The sequence below is a fragment of the Gymnoscopelus braueri genome (genome assembly GCF_963280865.1).
Source record: "Gymnoscopelus braueri genome assembly, chromosome: 16".
NCBI lineage: Eukaryota > Metazoa > Chordata > Actinopteri > Myctophiformes > Myctophidae > Gymnoscopelus > Gymnoscopelus braueri.
This window is the reverse complement of record NC_137616.1, coordinates 22,498,380-22,517,332: the sequence shown is the minus strand read 5'-3', so window position 1 is coordinate 22,517,332 and position 18,953 is coordinate 22,498,380. Positions and strand designations below refer to the sequence as shown.

General features: G+C 44.1%; 2 protein-coding genes across 3 annotated transcripts in view; both read right to left on the bottom strand.

Annotated features, from left to right (window-relative positions):
• Window positions 1-18,953, bottom strand: part of LOC308103841 (exostosin-1) — a gene marked incomplete at both ends in the record, with an annotated part of 287,013 nt that overhangs the window by 115,072 nt on the left and 152,988 nt on the right. The window lies entirely within an intron of this gene.
• On the bottom strand, window positions 9,745-10,431 carry LOC308103820 (methyltransferase N6AMT1-like; the record flags this gene model as incomplete). Its single annotated transcript, XM_080453997.1, has 1 exon — window positions 9,745-10,431. One exon carries the CDS (start codon window positions 10,429-10,431, stop codon window positions 9,745-9,747), a length of 687 nt encoding a protein of 228 aa, XP_080310123.1.

The window sequence follows — 18,953 nt, the reverse complement described above, 5'->3', positions numbered from 1 at the left end:
CTCAAGAGCTCAACTGCTACTATCTTCCTTGGGATCTCATTCCATTTGGTGTAAAATGCAAGAGCTTTTCACATTGCTATTCTGGCTGAACTCTGACTCATGTTTTATAGTGTTCTGAGGATGTGTTCCGTTCCTCTGGAGGTATCGACCACTGTACACATCACTTTCTTCAACACATTTTAACAACTTGAACCCATAGAATCCCTATTCTGGGCATGTCATAATAGGTGAGCATTCAGTGAATAGCATATGTACAAGCAACACAACACGTCACAACATATATATACACACATACATACATACATACATACATACATACATACATACATACATACATACATACATACATACATACATACATACATACATACATACATACATACAGTACATACTGTACATACATACATACATACATACATACATACATACATACATACATACATACATACATACATACATACATACATACTGTACATACATACATACATACATACATACATACATACATACATACATACATACATACATACATACATACATACATACATACATACTGTACATACAGTACATACAGTACATACATGCATACATGCATACATGCATACATACATGCATACATACTGTACATACATACAGTGTGCAGCACATACTGTACATGCATGTACATAAACATACACACATCCACAAACATCCTTGTTACAGTTCTGCACATACTTCACACAGCTCAACTAATAAACACAGACTGAATCATAATATAAGTAATGAGGACTTCCAATACACTTTCCAGCTCCTGCTTACAAGCAAATTAGCTAAGAAAAAAACAAAAACATTGTTATGATGGCCACAGAGCGATCATGGCAGCCCAGCAGGAATAAAGGAGGAAGACTGAGACATGGCAGGGAGGGAATGCACACAATATCTCACTTTGAACCCATTAAAACCCGGAAAGTATCTGTGTCATTTTAGACAAACGTTTTTCAGAAAACTCTTAGGACAGTGGTTCTCAAAAATAGCAGACATGCATTTGCTATTTTAGAAAATATTTGAAAAATATCAAAAACTTTGAATAATTACAACAAAAAAATCTTTTCTTCTGAGTGTCCCTGGCACAAACTCTTTTCAGATGGGGGTCCGCAGCCAAAAACAACAATTTGGGGGTCCTTGGCACAAACAAGTTTGAGAACCACTGATTTAGAAGGCATTTGTAGAATCGGCCTCAGCTGTCTTAACTCTTTGCCTGCCATGGACGCGTTTTACCTCATCGAATTCTGCCAAGGCGCAGCCTGCCAACGACGAGTTTGGACGAGTTTTGTGTTTTCAGTGGTTTTCCACCAGATAGCGCTGTTATCTACCCTATGAATAATGCTTTCACTGTCTGATGACGACAGACCCGGAATTGACGTCATTTAAAAAATATATAAGCTTGTTTACTTTGTTGTTTACCTGTTTATTTCCTGTGGGGAAATCGCTATATCTCCATTCCTCTTGCTTTACGGAAAAAACAAGCCTCATTCAAATGGCCACAGCTGTGTAATGGATTACCGCGAGCGGACGATTTAACTATACTATGACAACCCTGTGCGTGTAATGAGCCGATCTCCGTGAGGACGGAGGTCACAGAGAATATTCCATGATTTTTCAAAGGTACGGTAAAATCGCTCTTTTTCGCTGGCACACTATTACACAACACCCTCCCCCCTCTCCAACAAAAGGGGGCAATGACAATGGCAGCACTACATAGAACATTTTCAGTGGTGTGTACTTTTTGACTGTTGATCCTTTTGACTGTACAGTGCATCATGCTTTTCTCAACTTTCAGTGTGAATTATTAAGGACCTGTTTCTGTTGAGAAGACCGTTCCATTTATGACAGAAAGGAGATTTATTTACAGTGCTAGTGTAGCAATTTTCATGCATTTAAACCACATATATGCTGCATCAGTAGCCTACAGCTGTAGACAATGGTTTTCATGAATGTTACCGCTAAGGCTAACACAAATCTCTGATGTTTCACAACTAGTTACCAGAACGTTCTTTATGCCTTTCCTCTCACTGTGTATGAACTGTTTCTGATTCATTAAATATTGCCTTTTTATTTAAAAAATGTTTTAGCCAATATACAAGCTCACAAAGCGTTGCGTCACTCACAGCGCGGCGTGTTGTGAACTTGTAGATCTGCTATTTTCACTACCTTTGTGCAACATTCTTGCATGATGAAGTAGGCCATCATTTTACGAAAAAACATAAGAAGTGGAAATATGGAGATATAAGGTTTTGCCCGACAGCGACGATATTCACTATTCTGTATTTCACCAAGAAAACAACAACAACAACCAGGCAACAAAATACACACATTAAACAAGCAACATATGATGTAAACAAGGCTAAAGTCCTTTCCGCTGCTGGCCCGGTTTACAATCTGACCCAAGGGTCTTTGCTGCGTGTATACAATATATATATATAAAGCGATAAAAGGGGAAAGAGAGAGGAACAGAGGCCATAAATCATGTTCATGGTGCGAAAACAGTCAGTCTTCAGTGCATCACAGTTAGCCAGTGGTTCTATCTTTCAACAACTGAAGACATTGTTACGAACATTCGGGGCATACTCGCCTATCCCCATAAATGGAGACAAAGTCTGACAGTATAGAATAGCTAGGAAAGGAGATTCCTAAAACCTACCTAGCTCTGACATCAGAACACTCCTTCTAGAAACCCCATATACGGAGATAACCGGAACCATCCAGGACTGACATCATAGTCCCCGGTTTGGGCATGACAGACATAGCCAGCTCCATATGTGGGAATGCCTGACACCACCTGACATCACCGCCGTGATGTCAGGAGCCACCCTCAGTGTTATAAAACAAGCCGTATGTCAGGGTTGATCTAATCTCATCATCGGCATTAGACCCAGTCTTAACCCTTCCAGAGTGAACAACATAGACCCAATCAGGAATAGCTCATCAGACAATCCAGTGTCCTCGGCGACGCTCGAAGATCATCTTAACTCTCTCCAGAGTAGCAGGAGATTAGCTGGCCTTACAACCCAGTTAATCACGGATGGCATATTCAGGACGACTAGCTGGCCTTACAACCCAGCTAGGCCTTCACAGTGGCTCTTGAGTCCGGTTCTAAACAATCAGCCGATTATAAGTGTTTCAGATATACTAGTCAGACATAATCAGTCAGAGTATCTGTACTTTACTTGTATTTGTATTTTGGGATAATTATGGCTTTCACTACACTACACTTTCATGATAAATATTGTACTTTTGACTCCACTACATTTCTAGGAAGGGAGAAGGTACATTATGAATATGCCCTATTTCAAATATAGTGAAAATAGCAGATCTACAGCAGATGGAAGGGGGGAAAAGGATCAAAAGAGGGGGAGGACAGAGGAGTGGCCAAAAATAGGAGTTCAGAGGTAGGAGGCTAACAAGGGGAAGGGGAGGTGATGGAGTTTTGGAGAGTGGAAATATTAGGACGAGGGAGTAGGGAGAAGGGTTGGGAGGGAGAGGAGGGCTGATGACTGGCAAGTCTGAAACACCACATTAATCAGGTTTTCAGTGAGCCATGCAAAATGCACTACACATGGACGCACGCATGCACGAAAGTACACGCACACACACACACACACACACACACACACACACACACACACACACACACACACACACACACACACGTACACACATGTATACAGTACACGCGCACACACACACACACACGCGCGCGCACACACACACGCATGTGCACGTGCACACACACACACACACACACACACACACACACACACACACACACACACACACACACACACACACACACACACACACACACACACACACACACACACACGTCCATGAGCGTACTCTCACACAAAACACACATACCAAACAATGTAGCCCATTCAACGTAAACTCACTCGTTGCTGAAATACGTCCAATTTTACCACTCTGACTCAGATACTTTTCAGATCTTGGAATGGATAGGACATATTATCCGGCTTTCGCGGTCATGTGGTGCTGCTGTGCACGGGGCTGCGGTTCAAGGCAGGCCAAGGCCAAGCGCTGAACACAAAGTCCCTACACACCCCACTGATCTTTAAATAAGATTCAAAGGAAAATCTCGGTGCAATTGCAGTCAACGGGATACGCTGCGATGTGGTGCGGCACTGCAGGGCACAGTTCAACACAGAGCGTGATGTTTCAACACATTCCTTTAAGCTGTATTTGTACTTAGTTGCGCATGGGTGTTGCACACTGAAAATCTGATCTACAAGCTCACACCGCGTCGCTGTGTGGTGCGACACCCGTGCACAAATAGTAATATCTCCATCCATGAGGTTTCCTCGATCAGCATGCTGCTATGTAGTTCATTTTTAACTGTATAAATGAAGCTATACCCACACAGTGTGGTGCGTTTCCTATTTTGGATTTGGAATGTGTATTTGTACCCAGATTAAAGCCTGTGAATGGTACATCTTATTGGAGTGTCCAGGGTCTAAATCTCCTTTGTGATGTTTTATTTTTTAATTGATTGTAAGGTAAGGTGTTATTGGACACTAATAGGAAACTTGTTCTTTGGCTACTATCGAAGGTTACTGGCAGGGGCGCCATAATCACTTCTACCTAATCAGCCCAAAACCAGCTCAGTGCTGTAGTATGTCAATGATGGTCCCTATGGTAGTGTACAGGTACAATACTTGTGTGAAGGGGGAAAAAACATCTATCTATCTATCTATCTATCTATCTATCTATCTAATTTATCTCACACACGCACACACACTCACGCACGCACGCGCGCACACACACACACACACACACACACACACACACACACACACACACACACAACACACACACACACAACACACACACACACACACACACACACACACACACACACACACACACACACACACACACACACACACACACACACACACACACAAACAAGAGCTTGTCAGCTGGTGGAGGGATTTTCTGCACCAAAGTGTGGTTTCTAGTCTTCAGTGAGCAAGGAGGTAAGCTGTCTGCATACAACATTATTTAAGAGGCTGTGGATTGAAACAGCAGTTACAGCAGTTTCACCCAAGGCGGTACCAAATGTGCATAGTTTAGTAAGACAATGCTATGTGTATGTGTGCCTTGGAGCTGTGTGTGTGTGTGTGTGTGTGTGTGTGCGCGCGTGCGCGTGCGCAATGCATGTGTGTGAGATATTTGTCCCACAGGCTTCTCTCGCAGACTCGCAGCTCTTTGATATGCCTGCCATCCCGTGGGGAGAAACGTTAATATTCTACCAGCGGCCACTGACACACACACACACACACACACACACACACACACACACACACACACACACACACACACACACACACACACACACACACACACACACACACGGTAGTGGGTGGCCTGTTAATATGCTGCCTGTAGCTTTAACAGCGACAGTCTCCCACAGGGCAGACAGGGACAGAATCACAGCAGCCCGATGCTTACACGCAAAACAAGAAACCCAGGTTTCAATTTGCAACTGCAGACTAATCCTGCTCAACTCATTTTGGTGAAAAAATGCAAAGCAATTACAGTTAAGACTCACAGAACACAGCTGTCCTGAGCTGCTACAACTTGTTTGTTTTTGTGATAACATTTGTATTTCAAGTTTTTAAAGAAGGGTGAAAATTCAATTGTAGCACAATAGACACTAGATCACAGTAACTAATAGAAATAGACAGTAATACAACAGATGTAACAAAAAATAGAAATGTGTTTGTTTGTTGTTGTAATTTATAGTAATTATCATAGTACCCAATAAATGTTACGACATTTTCTTCTCAATTAGTTGTTATGCCAATTAATTCCTACCAATGCTTGCCACTGCTGTTGTATCCTCCTGGCTCACCTGCCAGGGAGGAGCCCCCAACAGGAGGACATAATACCTCCGTCCTACTCCTCCCGTTCAAAAAAGTGATTAATTCCAAAATAAATAATATACATACTTTAAGTAAAAACAAGACAGGGTCTAATAACAGCGTGGCTCCCATATGGATCTTAGTCTATGACATCAGCCATATACAGTATGACTCGGTTTCAGACCGATCCGGCCACCATCCATTATAAAATTGAATTACATTAAATATTTCTGGGAAAAAATGCAGGACGTTGCTGCCTTGGCCCACTGGCAGCATACACACGGAATGTGGCGCTGATTGGCAAAATTAGCCCCGGACCGACACACAAACAGACAGACTGACAGACAGACAGACCCTTTTCTAGATGGCTCGCCTCCTACAGAGCCACGTCCTAATAAAGAAAAACCAACAAATAAACAAACAAACAAACCAACAAATAAATAAAGTGGGCAAGTGAAACAAATACAAAACAGACACCTCCAAAGACACAATGCAGTATGATCAAACATTGTGATTGATGCATTGTGTCACTCCCCCAAACTGAGTTGAAGAGAAGATATCAGATCACATTTTCATGAAAGTAGGTGGGAATGGTCAGTAGGCGGCCCAAACCAGACTTTTGAGTCAAAACATTTGTTCTTAACCTTTTTATCACATTCCCGGTTATATTGTCATCATATTTAACTGTGGTATATCTGTATATCAAAATATCCTATCCTGTGAAACAAAATATGACACACGCTTAGCAAGCAAGTATACCAAACAATTTATAATATCAACAATAATATCATGACATTGGTTGACATAATTGATTGACTGGTAATCAATCTTCCACACAGAGCTAAGATTAATGATGCTACAGACACTAGAGGGTGGTGCTGTATGCAGTTACAGTACCATATCCAAGATCTCATGTTACCACTAAACAGTATACACTAAAACAGTGATGGTGGATCGTGAGGATATCACAAGTGGGACCTCAAATAACTGCTATTTTTGAATAGCCAACGCAAAAATGAAAGAATTACACAGATGCTTTCCCGGTTTCGATGGGTTAAAAAAGAACAGTACGGTAAGAGATTTACAATTGAAAAGCGCAAAAAAAGATAAAAGAACACTACAAATCCACTCACACACTGATATGACGGCACATGACAAGGATACCCAAAATCATCTCTCACAGCACCATGCGTCACTCTTTCAGCTAAATTGACACTATAGAGGGATCTGACATCTTTTGTGTGTTTGAAAACACACAGAAGATGTTTCGTTTTGCAGCGTCGCTTCCTATTCCGCACACACAGATCTACTCTGCTCTCTCTGGCTGTCTTTCCCTGTTCTGCTGCTACGATTGAGAAGAGAGAACTGAGACTGTGCGCTTCAGAAAAACCTGCAAGCTGCCAGGTACTGTAGAACTGTGAGGATATACTCCTGCGAAACTCTTCCAGACAGCTCTCTCCTGTTCTGTTTGAAAGCAAACAAATCCGGCGAACCAAATGTCTGTACCCAGCTCTCCCTAATGGCCTGTTCTCCTTCTCCATAATGGGCATTACATAGGGCACCACTCCAGTGTGTGTGTTTGTGTGTGTGTGTGTGTGTGTGTGTGTGTGTGTGTGTGTGTGTGTGTGTGTGTGTGTGTGTGTGTGTGTGTGTGTGTGTGTGTGTGTGTGTGTGTGTGTGTGTGTGTGTGTGTGTGTGTGTGTGTGTGTGTGTGTGTGTGTGTGCTTCCATTTGGCCTGATGCCAACAGCACGCTCGGCTGGTCTAAAACAAAACAAGGAAGCAAGCGGAGCGTGCTGGTGCAGCACTCAACTGTCACTCTCAATATCCCCCAACCATGAGACCTCTCCTAAAACACCCCCCAACGTGTGCACACACACACACACACACACACACACACACACACACACACACACGTGCGCGCAACCGTGAACACACCTGGAGAGCACCTCGGCTATTTTGCACACAATTCCCCGCCTAATTACGATTGTAATGTGAACAACGGTAATTTTACAAAGCGGCAGAAAATGGAAAAACTGGCGCTCTCAAGCTGGCTAACTAGGGGACCTGGAAGGCTCTAAGAAATGTTTAGATATGAGCACAAGAGACGCCCTTCATTTGTGTGTGCACATTATACAAACGCACATTCTGTACACACGTATTGTGCATTTGCTATCTCATTCACACACTCATACACAGAGAGCGAGAGGGGCGAGAGAGAAAGCGAGAGAGAGAGAGAGAGATAGAAAGAGAGAGAGGCATGGCCCTCTCCTCCTACCAGTAATGAAGCAGATAATAAGCTGCTTCACGCATCGCCTTGGCAAAACCAAAATCAAAACATTGATTTAAGAATCAAAAAGCGTAGACTCATGGGGCCTCCCCCCCATCTTCCCTGCTCTATGGCAATGATGTTCTTGTGCGTGTTGCGTGCGTGCTTGTGTGCGTGCTTGCGTGCTTGTGTGTGTGCCTGCATGCTTGTGCGTGTGCGTGTGCGTGTGCGTGTGTGTGTGTGTGTGTGTGTGTGATGGCAATATATCAAAGACTGAGAAAGAGACGGTGCATTTGCCAGTGGAACATCCAGCGTTGAGAATCCATTCCTCCCCTCTGTATTTCCTTGAAATGATTCTCACATTTGACTTTGACCCTCCATTGAAGGAACACTCTCAACTTGTGAAACAAAAAACACCATGAGTGAAAGTCAGAATATATTTAATATTTATTAACTGATCAAGAAAATTCATCAAGCTTTTGTTATTGTCAAATCAGTAAATGTAATGCTTCTTACTTAGTAGTACAGCTACAATATGCAGGAGGTCATGCTTTTAGAAGGGGCGCTCAGTGAGCGCAAATCTCCGCCAGGAGGCATGCCGATACCTCCCTCCATCATGCTGCTGGGAGTTGTTTTGTCTTCCTCCACAGATCGTTATTGCTGCTGATAAAGGATGCTGATCGTCAATGCCTTGTGTAAATATTTGCACAGCTCCAGACTGGGAACACAAATCAGGTCGGGAATGTAAATGACATGCAGCGGCCCCCATATCTGTCCAAATTGACTAGATTGATTGATTATAAAAGAAGTAGTAGTAGAGCAGGTAGGCAAAGCGTGGCAACCAGTTGTTCTGTGAGTCTAAGAAAATAATACAAACTAGACAATTTCAAGTGTGCTTGAGTTGCAGCCGAATGTAAAGGAAAGGGTGGCCTATATATACTATGCAAACTTGACCAGTCCCTTTGTAGAAGGCCAGGTCGGATGTCAAGTCATCTTTAAACTGTCTTTATACTCTTTTATGTTACTAGAGGTTCAGTCTGCTAAAAGGCCCTCACAACTAAGTTGGGGCGGATACGTGGCTCTCACATCTACGTCACACCACCGATCCAACCGATTTGACCCGTCACCTTATGTCTAATCTCATGTACATACCGGCTGCTACAGCGTGTGGACCAGATGTTTTTGTTCTCTTTGGTTTTCTCCTTGCTTTCCATCCCCCTGTCACCCTCATTTTGCCTCTCCCTATACCTGTGATGTGACAATAAAGATTGATTCTTGTTCGACTTCAAACTCGGAGTGTGCACTGCCAATGACCCAAGGAGGAAGTAATGTTCAGAGTGGGAAGTCGGTTGGATCGACGGTTGTACAACAATTATAGATAAATGCGCAAATCCCCATATATGGAGTACTCTGATGTCGTAGTACTAACATCATAGTCTGAGTGCACCTTGACAACGGCCCCAGGGGCCAAAAGCTGCTGGTCGACCAAATGCAGCTGGTGAGAGCAGCGCACGTGCAGACTGGTAGCTCGAGGTGTAATGCAGTCCTTTGAAAGGATTCACCACTGGCCATTCCCTCCAGTTAGGACTGTGGTTGAAGGTTGTGTTCTGTGGAAGCGCAGGACAGACAGTCTCTCGTTGCCAGCTCTCCTAGACAGACACGAGACGCCCGTAAGACCAGACTTCTCCAGTAGAGAGATAATCTCCTCTGGGTCATTCTCTGCTATTGTGATGAGGTAAAACCTGCCCTTATTGGACAGCAGCTGAGGTACCATGGGGAGAAACCTGTCCGTCACCTCTCTGCCCCGCCTACCACCAGCCCAGGCGGCCTCTATGCCTTTTCTGCTGACCTCTTCTGAAGGCGTGACCACGTAGGGAGGATTAAACATTAGAACGTCCACTTGTCCACACAGCCTGGGCAGAAGACTCTCCACCAGGTCTGTAATAACTGGCTGCAGAGAGACATTGTTACAGCGAGCGGTCTCCTCTATGCACAGTGCTGCCGCAGGGTTCAGGTCAGTGCACATGTATTGTGCTGAAGATCCAACCACCGACGCCAGGAAAGCAGACACGACTCCCGATCCACTGCCCACCTCCACACATAGAGACGGTTGTAGCTGTTGTAGAGTGCGTGCATCCTGCTCCAGAGCATCAATCAGAAGGAAGGAGTCCTCTGCAGGCTCGTAAACCTCTTGGAACTCTCCACGACCCGCGTGGGAGTAAATCGGTGTGGGATAACTTGACATACTGTAGTCTGTACACGGTCTGACTATGGCTGTCTCATTGCTAACGTTATATATAATAGACGCTTTGCATGTGGTCGTCACTGTTCAGAGTTGATTAACATTGATAAAATAATGATATTCACACAACAATTAACACGATATTGACTAGCTACATGGTACTAATGTTGCCCTCGAAGGGCCATCCTGTCTGTAAGTTCTCCGCACCCTCAAAAACGGGCACTGACCTGTGTTGCAGCGGGGTTCAGGTCAGCGCACAGGTATAATGCTGGGGGTCACATGCGCAAATCGGCGTTGTTGGGCAACAGTTTCTGTAGTGTCTGACATCAGTGTTAGGTTTGTGATGTCCACCGTCAGCCCAAGGTCAGAGTTGACAAATTGAATATAGGATATAACCCTTGTTGTTACCCCTCTTTCTCTCTGTCTCTCTCTCTTTCTATCTGTCTCTCTCTCTCTCTGTCTCCCCCTCTCTCTTGCTCTTTCTCTCTCTCTCCCCCTGTGACCGCGTTCATGATTTGTAATTTTTTGACAAATAGGTCCCTCTCACAAACTCTGGAAGCCAGTTATAGACTACCGAATCTAAAAAAATAATCACATGACTCCGGATAGTAGTGATGAGCGGGTCGACCCGTAACCCGCGGGACCCGCGGGTCAACCCGCGGCGCGGGTAGGTCGAGTCAGGATTTCAGAGAAAATTATGCGGGCTGAGGGTGAGCGGGTCAGCCGCTCTCCACGAAAAAAAAAAAAAAAAACCCTATTTTGACCAACATGCTTGTTTATTCAGCCCATGACAATGTTGTGCTACTGTAGACATTTAAAGGGACTTTGGGTACTTAAAAGAGCGCTATATAATATATATATATATTCCCACCGCGGGTCGCGGGGCGGGTTGAGCCATAGATTTATATATGGGTTCGCGGGGCGGGTTGAGGCGGGTCGCGTTCCGTCGCGGGTTGGGGCGGGGCGGGTCATGAAAAAACCCGACCCGCACATCACTACCGGATAGCATGTGTAGCAATATTTGTGAGTTTTGGAAAAAAGCTGTAGAAGTAGTAAAAAGTGTGTTTTGAAGAAAATTGAAAATGAATAGAATTCACTTAAGTCGGAACACATCAATCCAGGCATGTGTGCGTGCATATGTGTGTGTGTGTGTGTGTGTGTGTGTGTGTGTGTGTGTGTGTGTGTGTGTGTGTGTGTGTGTGTGTGTGTGTGTGTGTGTGTGTGTGTGTGTGTGTGTGTGTGTGTGTGTGTTTGCGTGCGTGTGCATGTGCGTGTGCGTGTGTGGAGGGTCGGTTTAAAGGTAGACAGCTTCAGACTAAGGCCAGCTTTCAAGTATAGGGATTAGGCTAAAGCCAGGTCTCTTGGTCATTGTTCAGCAGCCGGTAACTGGAATGAGGTTGAAACTCAGCAGACACAAACTGAGCCCAGCATGGCTTCTCATTTCTAATGAAAGGGCTACTAGGAATGAGAGGAGGGAAAAAGAGGAAGAAACTGAAAAATGTGTGTATGTGACACTGACAGCATACCTGTATATCTCTGCTGTTCGGCCGGAACCAGCTAAATCCAAAATGGTAATTGTTCAGGAAATGAAAAACAAAATATCAATTTTTCAGAAAATGAAAAAAACCTTATATTTTTAAAACAAAGCAATACTGCCTCATCAAACTTGGTATTGTGACTTTATATATTATCAGATACTTGCATGTGTCATTATATTATCACCACTTTACCCAAATCAAGCTCAAGTGGAGTTAGGAGTTTTGTCCAAACACAAATCCAGCGCAAGTGGAGTTAGGAGGTTTTGTCCATCATTGATAAGAACAGCTGGCAATGGATCTCAAAGCTCACAACACATCACAACGCATTGTGAGCTTGGAGATCAGCTATTTATGGTGAGCGCCATCCTCATATACTAAGTATAGATCAAGCTGAATTCTGTACTTAAACAACTTTTATTTTAACATGCATTGTAAACAACCATGGATCTAACTGTTACTGTTGTTCTTCTACAGTTGAGTGCAACAAACAATTCTGCCTCAATACTCAATCATGTATTTAACAAAAGTAATCATGGCACACCAACAATAAATAAATGGCATATAAATACAAAATACATTCATGAAAAATAGAATCTGTAGCCTATCAAATCTGTAGCCTACTGCACTAACAATAACAACCACAGTTGAATTTACCTATCATATACCTATCAACATTTTATTATCACACTGTTGTGTGTTGTGTTGTGTTGCGTGTGTGTGGTGGATGTTTCTTAGTGCTTTAGATTGTCATAAAAGCTGTGAAAGTCTTTTGGCATGATCTCCTTGAGCTCTTGGAGATGTTTAAAACAAACTCCTGCACACACTCATTCTCTGTCCATTAACATTTAAAAAGAAAACACGAGCAGATGACCTTTGTGAAGACACCCTTCTCCTCTTTACTGGGGTGAAATCTATCAAACTTTGCACATACATTCTCTTCTCTTCCCAGTTTATGTTCTCCCAAAAGCATTGAAAAAGCTTCTCCCTGTCTGCCTCATACAGAGCAGAGCTTCTCTGAGAGCCTGAGAGGAGGGGGGAGTTGTTTGTTTTTGACGGACAGTTTGAGGGTCCAATGGAGTTAGGAGTTTTCGTCAGAGGCGCTTTTTAATACTTTTCATATGTTATTATTAAAAAAAAAATTACACAGATGTAGAGGGGGTTCAATAGCGTTGATTTATGAAAAAAAATAAATGAAAATGGAGTTAGCTGGTCCCGGCTGGACACTGACGATATACAGTACGTACTGTATATGATCGAACACAGCAAGTAGAAGGTCAGTGAAAATGATATTTTTTTCCCTTTCTTTTTTCATTTGAACGTAGAGGATCATACCTAAAAAAAATGGGTAAAGTACCACTTGGTTAAATTGACAATTTTGGAACTACAGCTTAGCTATAGCAATCAATTGAAAAATGCAAACTTTGAACAGGCATAGCTCATGAAGTATTTGACCGACAGCAATAAAACTTCAATACACATACTGTATGTGTCTCTTCATGAGGAACAAATGTGTCACTTTGACCTATGACCTCTGACCTTTAGATCTTTCTTTAAAAATAAATTGTATTTAGCCACATCTGTCATTTATTTTCTTTGCGTTTTGAAGTTAATTGCCTGTCAATGAACACATGAATAGCAATACGTTGGAGGGGGATAATGAAATGTAATGTGTTTGAAAAAACAGCAGAGGAAAAACACCTTTCAAAAGTGAAATACAGTCATTCACACTTTCTATACAGAGAGACTAAATTGTCGGTGTGAAAGTCCTTCTTTTGTCTCTAGCTCTCTACCTCCCAATTCCATGCCTCCTTGTACAGTAGCTGGATCCCAATTTCCATAAAAGGTGAAAGAAGTATTTCTGCTTATACAACTCTGTTATTCTTATTTCCCACGATTGGCTAGAGTTGTGGAGAAAAATCTATCCAGATTAATTTGGCTAATTCTTCTAAACTAATTCTAATTTAGATTAGATTCTGAATTAGACAGTAAAGGTAATAAGTTAGCTATTTGGGCATTATTTTCACATTATTTTCATATATTTACATTTAGGATTACAGGATTTACGATATGTGATTAAATCATTTTTGACCAAAAATATTTTTGGATGAGTTTTTTCTCCCTCTCAACAATGAGCATGTTCAGGAAAACACAGTCACAATCAAGAGTGATCACACATACTGGACTATGTCATTGTCAGGCAAAGGGACAGACAGGATGTCAGGGTTACGAAGGCGGTGTGCGGTGCAGAGTGCTGGACTGACCATAGGCTCCTTGTCTCCAAGCTGAACATCAAGATCCACCCTCCCAGGAGGCCTCAAGGTTTCAAACCCCCAAAGCGTTTGAACGTCTCCAGGCTCACCATCGCCTCTGTCAAGCAATCCTTGACTGAAGAGCTTGCCAGCAAACTGCAGGACCTTAGAACCTCAGGGAACGTGGAGGAGGACTGGGCTGCGTTCAGAGACACCTCCACACTGTTGCTCTCAAAGTAGTAGGACCTACAGCTCGCAGGCAACAGGACTGGTTTGATGAGAGTGATGAGCACATCAGAGATCTTCTCCAGGAGAAGCATCGTCTGCACAGAGCCCACCTCAGTGACCCAACATCTTCTCAAAAACAGTCTGCCCTTAAGAACATCAAAGCAACCATCCAGCGGGAGTTGCGCCAAATACAGGACGACTGGCTTAGAAGAAAAGCTGATGAGATCCAGTCCTATGCAGACCAGAATGACAGCAAGAACTTTTACAGCACCCTCAAAACTATCTACGGCCCCACCTCATCAGGATCTCCACCTCTCCTCAGTGCTGATGGCAGCACCCTGGTCACAGACAGAGAGAAGATCGTTGAGCGCTGGGCTGAGCATTTTAACGGCGTCCTCAACCGCCCCTCAGCCATCAATGATGAAGCCATTGCACGCCTCCCTCAAGTCCCAGTCAACACTGCTCTTGATGAGCCACCAACTGAAGCTGAGGTCATCAAAGCCATCAGAGGACTTTCAAATGGCAAAACACCTGGTGCTGATGCAATTCCAGCAGAAATCTATGCAGCTGGTGGACCACCCCTGACCAGACAACTGGCAGACCTATTCCTCACCATGTGGAACCAAGGGAAGCTGCCTCAAGAGTTCAAAGATGCCTCCATTGTCCACCTATACAAGCGAAAGGGCAACAGGCAGGACTGTAACAACCATCGAGGTATCGCTCTGCTGTCTGTAGCGGGGAAGATCCTGGCCAGAATTCTGCTGAACCGCCTGACGGAACACCTTGAACATCAAGTCCTCCTACCAGAGAGTCATTGTGGATTCAGGCAAGGTCGTGGTACAGTCGACATGATCTTTGCCGCTCGTCAACTCCAAGAGAAGTGCAGAGAGCAGAACGTCAGTCTATACTCCACCTTTGTAGATCTGACAAAGGCTTTTGACACTGTTAGCCGCGAGGGCCTCTGGAAGATCATGTCAAAGTTCGGCTGTTCTAACATCTTTATCAACATGGTCCGTGAATTCCACGATGGAATGCAGGCACGAGTCCAAGACAACGGCACATCCTCTGAGCCCTTCCAAGTGGGAAATGGAGTCAAGCAAGGCTGTGTTCTGGCACCCACTCTCTTCAGCATGATGTTCTCAGCCATGCTGACAGATGCCTTCCGGTCTAGGGACATGGGGATCGACCTGCGCTACCGCACTGATGGCAAGCTGTTCAATCTGCGAAGACTCCAGGCAAAGACCAAAGTGCAGATGACCACTGTTTGCGACTTCCTCTTTGCAGACGACTGCGCATTGAATGCTTCCAACCAGCTAGAAATGCAGCTGAGCATGAATAACCTCGCTACAGCATGCACAGACTTTGGCCTTACCATCAGCACAAAGAAAACCGAGGTGATGTACCAACCTGCTCCTGGAGCCCTGTACACTGAGCCCCTCATCAGCGTAAATGGTGAACACCTTAAAGCTGCTGAAAAGTTTGTCTACTTAGGTAGCACCCTATCTCGCGTGGGCAACATCGATGAGGAGGTCATGCACAGGGTAGCCCATAGAAGCGCCGCCTTCGGCAGACTTCACACTTCTGTCTGGGAGTGTAGAGGGCTCAGCCCTAAACTGAAAGTCTACCGTGCTGTTGTCCTCCCCTCCCTGCTGTATGCCTGTGAGACATGGACTGTGTATAGCCGGCATGCAAAGCAGCTCAATGCCTTCCATATGAGATGACTCATCCATGAAGCTGAACTGAAGCGACAGCTCCGCAAAACCAGAGCCAGTTCCTCCCTCTCACCCAGCCATCCTTCAGCCATCACATGCCCTCACTGCAACCGGACATTTCGTGCGACCCACAAGACATCGTGAGGCCCTATTTAGACGATGAATAGCGCACGGTGCGAACACAAGGCGCTATACTAGTTACACAGTGCAAATCTGGTCACAAACACAGCACACGTTGCTAAGTGGTAGAGGTATGCTCTCTGCGGAGAGCACTTTTCTAGTTGTGTTGTGTATATTATCGTCGTCACTGTTCACGGCAGACCAAAACGACCCTCAGGCCACCAGGAAATGTCCCAGTGCTCCTGATGGGCTGTCTGAGTGTGATTCTGGGTTGCAGTGCTGTTCTCCAATTAGAATGGAAGCTTGGAACGGAGGTGAGACACTGCTACCGCTCTCACCACCTGTGGTTTGGGGCTCATCACACATGCTAAATTATGCTATAGCGCTAAAATGTGTGAAGAATACCTGCTAGCAGCAAGGGGACTGTGGTGCGACTCACAAGAGCTAATAGGCTACCCAATGCTGAACGTTTGTGAAAATACACTGTTTCTTTTGTCTTAATGCTCTGTCTCTTGTCTCAATTCTTAATGTTTCTTTGTGTAAAGCACTTTGGATTGCCTTGCCTTGTGAAAAGTGCTGCACAAATAGACTTGCCTTGCCTTAAGGGGTGCAGGCAAGAGACAAACCTCAACTACAGTATCAGCCAAAGAAATGAATTGAGAGATTGTAGTATTTCCAATAGTTGAGCTATCACAGACGAGAGAGAGGGGGGAGGTGGGGGGGGGGGGGGGAATGCTGAAAGAATGGTAAAAGAGGGTGGAGAGGAGAAAGAACAGCAAAAGATGGGGAAAGAAGGGAGAATCAACAAGATTAATGATTACATTGGTAAGCGAGCAGGTGACAGGACAGAACAGGATAAAGGGCAAAAAATAAGCTAAAAAAAACATAACATAGCTGATAGTTTTTTCTCTCTCCATCCAGTGATATCTCCACGTCCTAGTCTCTACTGAGCCAACAGAGAGGGGCTCGTCCTTGATCCTTGTAAGCACTTCTCTGTCCGTCTACTTACAGTATTTGTCTGTCTGTCTGTCTGTCTGTCTGTCTGTCTGTCTGTCTGTCTGTCTTAATTCAATCTCTAAATCTAAGTTTAAATCAACTGGAATGGCTCCCTTTCCTTTTTGTACTTTTAATGAAACGGTTAGCCGGTTTATACTGTTTCCACATGTTTGGTTTCATCTCCAAAAACTACTGACTGGATTTTTGCGTGGAGTTCCAACTGACTGGCTATAGTGAGGCTTTTAGACTATTAGGGGGGCCCTATTTTGGGGCAAGCAGATTGTCATGAGGCTTGCAGTAGATGATGGGTGAATTAACCATTTCCAAAGGCAAAGTAGAATGATTTTCCCTGCCTGCATGTGTATGGTGTTTTGGGGACAACGATTTGCGCTGTCTGCCCGTTTGGACCAGGTCTACCGATCTACCTTTGCCGGGCATCATCGAACTGTGTATTAAGGTGCTTACGAATGAAGAGCGGACTGTCCAGACCTTTGCCTTTCATAGTCCACTGTAGGCTATTCAAAACATATTCGGCATATCAACCCCGTTTTACTGACAACATTTCCCATGGACAGGTGCATAAATAACACACAACAAGTGACTGCTGCATTAAAAGGAAACCCCAATAGGGACACAAGTTAAGCACTATTCTGGGAATGTCATAATAGGAAAATATTTGGCAACACGCTGAGAGATCAGCTGTTTTCAGAAGACATGGTATAGAGTAAAAAAAGGAGGGGACCAAGACACCAAGTATAGACCCCTGGGAGGGTAGGGGAGTATATAGGGTTTAAATGGTTTAATTAATAGTCCGAACTGATGATAAGGAGTTAAGGGCCTTCACTGCCTCAGGATATTATTGTTCTGTGTCTTCCATGCCACAGTGGAAATGAACAGCACACACTGTGTGAGTGCAGTGCATTGAAAGTTAATTATTCATAATCTAATCCACCTGCAACACATGTAGTGATAATATACTCAGCCTAATCCAACCCATCTTGCTACTTCGCCGCGGGTACTCTGCCCTTCTCCAGTCCATACAATACCAAACATCTGTGTCATACAGGATCACGTGTTTACCTAAAATAGGGCCCTGGTGTCTCTGTAGGGCCCTTATATATATATTATAGTGAGTCCTCACACAGGAAGCGTGATCGATATTCAGTAGTTAGTGCTTCACATTGCCGTATGCGTGCGTGCGTATGTGTGTGTGTGTGCACTGCACGCGCGTGTGCAGGAAAGGCAGATGCAGAGGGGGGAAAAAGAAAGAAAGAATGGAACCACTTAAACCCTCTAGTCTTAGTGAAACAGACTTGAGTTACAACTGTACTCGGGCCACTTTTTTCCATACACCAAATCTCTTCACCAAAAAAATGCCGATATACAAGCTCAATACGTGTCTGCTATTTTTGGCGAATGTTCCCCCCAGAATAGCCAAGCTGGGGTTCAAATGGTTAAGAGTCATGGGATACAGGAAAGAGTAAGAACACAGAGGAAGTGGGGTTTGTTTTAATACAAATATAAGCTGTTATCCAGACGCCCCATGGGCCTGCAAGCTGTGCGTACAGTACATTTATCTACTGTATATGTGCAAGAGGATGTGTAGAGGATTTATACTCAGTTTAAATGGACACTTTGAGGGCTTATAATAGCAATGCAAAGCACTGTCATACATTGGAGTG